Source organism: Mastigoproctus giganteus, chromosome 12 (assembly GCF_048544385.1).
Source record: "Mastigoproctus giganteus isolate SK-2022 chromosome 12, ASM4854438v1, whole genome shotgun sequence".
In the NCBI taxonomy this organism is placed as follows: Eukaryota; Metazoa; Arthropoda; class Arachnida; order Uropygi; family Thelyphonidae; genus Mastigoproctus; species Mastigoproctus giganteus.
In genome coordinates, this window is record NC_143586.1 from 146,183,005 (window position 1) to 146,189,004 (window position 6,000).

Genomic DNA, 6,000 nt, shown 5'->3' on the forward strand with positions numbered 1-6,000 from the left:
AAAAATTTGCTCTGTAACTCGTGATGTTAAATTAGAAAAAATGGAAAAGGCTTTAAATCTGTGGAAAGAAGACAGAACTCAAAATAAAATTCCGTTAAATTCACTCATCATTCGTGAAAACGCAAAACTCCTTTATCAACACTTTAGCAAAACTGGTGATAGCACTGGCTTGATAAGTTTTTTAGCTAGCAAAGACGCTGGTTTGAAAGATTTGTTTGAAATTTCTAATAAATATTACATTTAATATTAAATTGTTTCTTATTTTCATTTCGATGCCATATGCTTGCATTTCACTACGTACTGTCTATGTACAGTCATATTATGAAGGTACATATAATACATACATAGACAAAATTTTAGACTAGTTTTTCTTATATATTTCATACTTTGGAACGGAACCCCTTTATTACTATGGGAGCCATAACTCAGTATTCGCGTTTTCGGTATTCGCGGCATTTCTCAGGAACGTAACCCCCGCGAATAGCGAGGGTTACCTGTACTCATTTAGTTTGTTTGCCACCTGAGCAGGATCATCAACAGTTTAACCATCAATACCCAGTGGACCAATCTGATTCATCCTTTTCCTTTCTTTTCTTACACAGGTAAAGAACTCTTTTCTGTTTTTCTTTGCATCCTTTGCTAAGGTTTTCTCATAATCTGCCTTTGCCTGCCTAACCTCCTTTGTGACTTGGTTACAGACCAGCTTATATCTATCATAGGCTTCCATGTCACCCATTAATTTATATGTATCCTATGCATTTTTCTTTTCTGCCATATGTCTCATTAGTTCATCTGACATCCATTTAGGCCTAAACCTTGAACAATATTTTTTAGTTGGTATGTAAAGCCTAGTAGCTTCCAAGATAAATTCTTTGAATGCTTCCCATTTTGAATTTGCTGTTGATAACATCATCAGTTGGTCCCACTGTTTAATAAATATCATTGTTAATTGCATATATTATAGTAAGGTGACTTCATATCCCTAACTGAAAGCAAATCCACCTCCTGATTCAAATAAGGAATTTGTAAAATTAAATTAAATAATCGCTCTAAATAAATTAGGTACTATAATTTGTTTTATGTATTATTGTCATAACTGTTCTTATAAATGTAATTTTTTTTTTCTCTACAGCTGCTGGGTAGGTTGTTGTCTTATTCCATGCTGCATTCCAGAATGCCAAAATATTGAACACAAGTGCCCAAACTGCAAGCAGCATATAGGCACCTATCGCCGATTGTAAAGTAGATTGTTTTTATACAACTCAGATTTTTCCCCCCTCTGGATCAACATGTTAATACAGATATTGACATGTAGTTGAAAAAAGTAACACACTGCAATGATAGAAATGTGTGATGGTGATGAAACTTAAATACAAAAAAGTGAACAAATTTTTTCGTTTATTTTTAAACTAAATATTTATAAGCTTTTTTTTCCCTTTTTTTTCCATGCTTGTTTTGACGCTTACTGTCTTTCATATTACTTTACATCATTCCACTTTTTGTGTGTATATGCGTGTGTATAAGTTATGCAGAGCCAAATTTTTTTTTTTTTTTTTTTAAGTTTATTATACGAAGATTTTTAATTTTTTAGGTTGTAAAGTGGAATTAATGACAGTGTGATGTCTTTGGTAATGTAAATATATATATATACATATATGGCTCTGTTTTGTAGATTTTTTTAAAGATGCATTATATTTTCCACATTATAAATAGCAAAGGCATTTTGCAATATTTTACACTTAATCATGATTTAAAGTATAGATTTTATAATCTGCACTGAAATTTGAAAGTGTAACTAAATTTAATATTTCTCAAAAGCTATAGTTTGTTATAAGATTATGTAGGATTAGTAAATATTTTGTATATATACTTATTAAATTAGATGCTCATGTAAACATGGCATTCCTGCTTGGAATATATAGCAGGAAGATAAGATGCATGTGTATATATTATATATATATATAATTTCTTATAAAAAATTGAATTTCAAAATATTGGGTTCTAAGTACTCTGCAGAATAGTTTTTGAATATGTTTGTTATATTTATAGATCATGACTGTGTCATTGTCAGTCTGTGATGAATAATTTCTCTATGAATGGATATGGATGAAGTTTCAGTGAAACTGTGAGCTATTCAGCACAGGAGAAAAGTTAATTTTGTTTTGCTCTTGCAAAAATTTATTTTTAACTTTTTTAATATATATGCTGTTTGGTGTTAGTGTAACAATTGTCTGCATTTTTTCATCAAGTGTATGTGTATGTATGTGTGTGTGGGTTATGTGTATGTTATTCAAAACTGATGAAAGTGAGACAGTATAAAGCAAAATATAAAATAACAGATTTGTGTTCATGTCCTAGCATTAAAGAGTGTAAATTTATTTTATATAGTAGGAATGCTTCTTTAGTAGTACATTGATATTTAAGGGTCTTTGAATTTGTATGTCACTGTTTGTTTGTCAGTTTTGTTTATTATGTGTTTATTATTTCATCATATTTACAAAATGGTTCCTGTTTTATTTTTTTATCATTTTTTTTTCTGCCTTGCTAGTCTAAATGTTTTATGCCAATATGTAAGCTTTAAGAGATAAATGTTCCGCACTTTGCATCTCCTAGTTTGACTAGTCAAAATTCTTGATTGTAATGTATCAGCCTTTTCAAGCAGATACCAAGAAGCGTATTATTTTAATAAATGATACTGTACAGTCTTTGTATGTATCCACCCAAACCATTTTTGTCCTCTTGTCAACAGCAGTAGCAGCAGCACTAGTGACAATCGTATCTAAATTCTTAATTTTTTCCAGTCATATCTGACCTGTTTAGTATTATACAGCATTAAAGAAACTGTAAACATGAATTCTATTTTTTATAACATAATCAATTGAACACAAAGTGAAACAAGAGGCACTGAGCTTAGGATATATATCTTAGTTTTATGTGTTCCAAAAGGTTTAATAAATAAACACTTGCATTAAAAAAAGTAGCTATATACAAACAATTTTCTAAATATACAAAGTAATAATAACTGGAACACTAAAGATTATCTGCATTGTTCAGTTAAGTTTATTTATTTTATTTTATTTTATTTTCTTTTTGCTACCAAGAAAAATTTGAGAATAATCATTGAGAGAAGGAAGTAAGAATGAAGTAATGTCTATAAATTTTAATGACAGTTTTTTCATCTATCTTAGAAATATTAGTTTTAATGGCAGCTTTCTGTAAAGTAGAATTCCTTTAGTAATCAGACAAATGGTTATAATTGTTGATGCTTTGAGTGTGTAAATTGTGAAAGAAATCATTCTTTCAAACCTTTTTAATTAAATTAACAAATTAATTAAAAAATAGTTTCATTAGTTTTTTTAACTGTTGGAAGATATAACATCTTCTGTGTTACAGTTTTCATATTGAAACAAATAGTAAATGTAGAAGTACCTTCTTTTGAAAATTAGTATCAAATTGTACATTGTGGTATCCTCCAAAAATTGATTAGTATTGAAATAAATATATGAAGTGGAGCAACTGAGATTAAAAGAACTGGAAAAGAAATTTTGAAAGTGAGAAGTTAAAGGGAAAATCCTTAAATTGATTTAGGAGAGAGTAATAGCAAAAATACTGATTTGCCATAGAGAACAGCTTTTTTTCTCCTTCTCTCATTTGTCCAGTTTATTTTCTAATTTCAAGATATGCATATATTTATATTGTTTTATTTTAATTCATTGTGATATTAAGTTGGATAACTTGCCTGCAGTTGGTGTCCTGGGTAAAGTATTCTTACCTCGATTAAAAGTGTATACTTTATTTACTTTCGTTCCAGCAAGTCAACATATCTAGTGAAGAATAAATCTTCCTTTCATTTGCATTTTATGTATATTTTTGTATATTTTTTTTTTTGCCATTTATGCCTTTTATATTTTTAATTTTTGCCACATAATAATGAACTGACTCGACAGCAAATTAGTATACAGAGTGCTGTGTTTTGTACATCAAATATTTTTAAAATAGAATTGTACACCACAATTTTTCTTTTTCTTAATAGATGCAATGCTACAGTACTGTTTATCTTAAATTAAGGAAAGTGAGTTTTTGGAAAATACAATTTCTGAATTGCTTTACTTTCTACTTTGAACTTTGCTTCCAGTTAGTTGTTATTGACAGTTATATTTTAACTTAACAGGAAGAAACTGTTTTTGGGATGTAAAGAACTGTGTAATGGATATTCTATTTGCCATGATTAAGTTTAAATTTATGTAAATGAGAAAGTCATTATTCATAAGGTTCTTTGTAAAGTTTTGTTTAACTATTTCACAATTTGCTTGTACACGCTGATGAATTTTTTTTTTTTTTTTTTACAGTAACTATTAAATTGGACTGTCTAAGATAATGCTATTTAATCTTTTTCTTGTTACCACATGTCTGGCTACAGATGTTACCACTTGAAGTCATTTCTCATCAGAGAAAGTAATGTGCATACTTTAACTAATGGTTTGGAATTTATTCTTTGAGAAATTTTGAAATACCTGAGTGATAGGCTACAGCACAACAGTTCAGATGTGCTGGTGAACTTTACTGCACTCCAATGTTTTTTGAGCAGATTTGCCCGATAACCTACCAGGCTGACTCGTCATAACCTCCTTTTACTACTATTTTGGTTAAAAACAATACAGGAATGTAGATTTCTTCCCCTTCCCCCCGCCAAAAAATAACAGTGGTTAAGCATGTAGTGGATATACATGTCCTTTAGATAGATTTAATTGTATATGCCTAAAAATGTTCACAAAATTGTTAACAGACAGTTACTTTCAGCAATAGTTAATTATTGTGTGTAAATGTGCAGGTGATGCATGATTGTGTACTTAGATGTGCTCTCCCTGGAGTGTATAACTACCATTAGAAAAATCCTGATATATGCAAAGAATTATTACCAATTTTAATTTATTTTGAATGAAGTTCGCTTAAGTGTTTACTACAGTACGAAGGGTTGACTTCTGTTTAATTTTTTTTTTTTTTTTTTTTTTAGCTGTCTACTGTTTTCTTTTTACGCCTTATTATATTATCAGTTACATAGCTTTTCATAGCATTTTTACATGATTACTTCAGTCTCGGTTAGCCCAAACAATATAATTGAACAACAAAGACCATAAAAACTGATATCCTTTTTTTATGTGCACTTATGCCTAAATAAGTTTGGAATTGCATTTCATTTTTCTTAATTTTTAGAGTTTTTATTGAAATAGGACCAACCTTTTTATTAAAATATTTTCTGGTATGTATAAAAATCAAAAAACTTAATATTTAAGATATTTTAAGAATATTCCAGAATGGTGTAGAAGACTCCTGGATGTAGTAAAATATTGTTAGTATGAATCAGAGCTGTACTACTCAATATATTCTACATTGATAATAATATTAGTAAAATAATAAGAGGAGTTTACCTCAATATAGTGCGTAGAACACTTCCGTATGATACCCTCCAGAAATTAAAACGAAAAAATCGACAACTTACCGGTACATTAGAGTAAAATATAAATAATTAAATAATCAATTTAACACAATTCAAATAAAATTAAAACAATTAAAAACCAAATTAACGCAATTAAATTTCGTTAGATTCTTTTAATTCCGTTAATTTGGTTTTTAATTTGATTTGAATTGTGTTAAATTGATTATTTAATTATTTATATTTTACTCTAATGTACCGGTAAGTTGTCGATTTTTTCGTTTTTTCCGTTTTAATTTCTGGAGGGTATCATACGGAAGTGTTCTACGCACTATATTGAGGTAAACTCCTCTTATTATTTTACTAGTAAAATATTGTATAAGATTCCTAAATGTTGTTGATTCTAGAAAGTGGGAGTATTGTTTCTTTACATTAGCAAACAAAAAATATTTTTATTTTCATATCTCTGCAATGAAAATATGTGATTCTGGAGGAAATAAATGTGCTGATTCCAAAAATCACCATAAAAGTATCACGCCATCTAAAGATGTATCAACATTTAATGT

General features: G+C 28.9%; 1 protein-coding gene across 4 annotated transcripts in view; it reads left to right on the forward strand.

The window, feature by feature from the left end:
* Positions 1-1,327, forward strand: part of LOC150077487 (LITAF domain-containing protein-like) — a 103,330-nt gene extending 102,003 nt beyond the window's left edge. For all 4 annotated transcript variants that reach the window (XM_090386392.1, XM_090386395.1, XM_090386394.1 and 1 more), the window contains one exon: positions 1,133-1,327. In XM_090386392.1, coding sequence (XP_090242518.1) covers positions 1,133-1,241 — 109 coding nt within the window. In that variant the 3' untranslated portion in view covers positions 1,242-1,327. The remainder of the gene's footprint in view (positions 1-1,132) is intronic.
* The last annotated feature ends 4,673 nt before the right edge of the window (positions 1,328-6,000 follow it).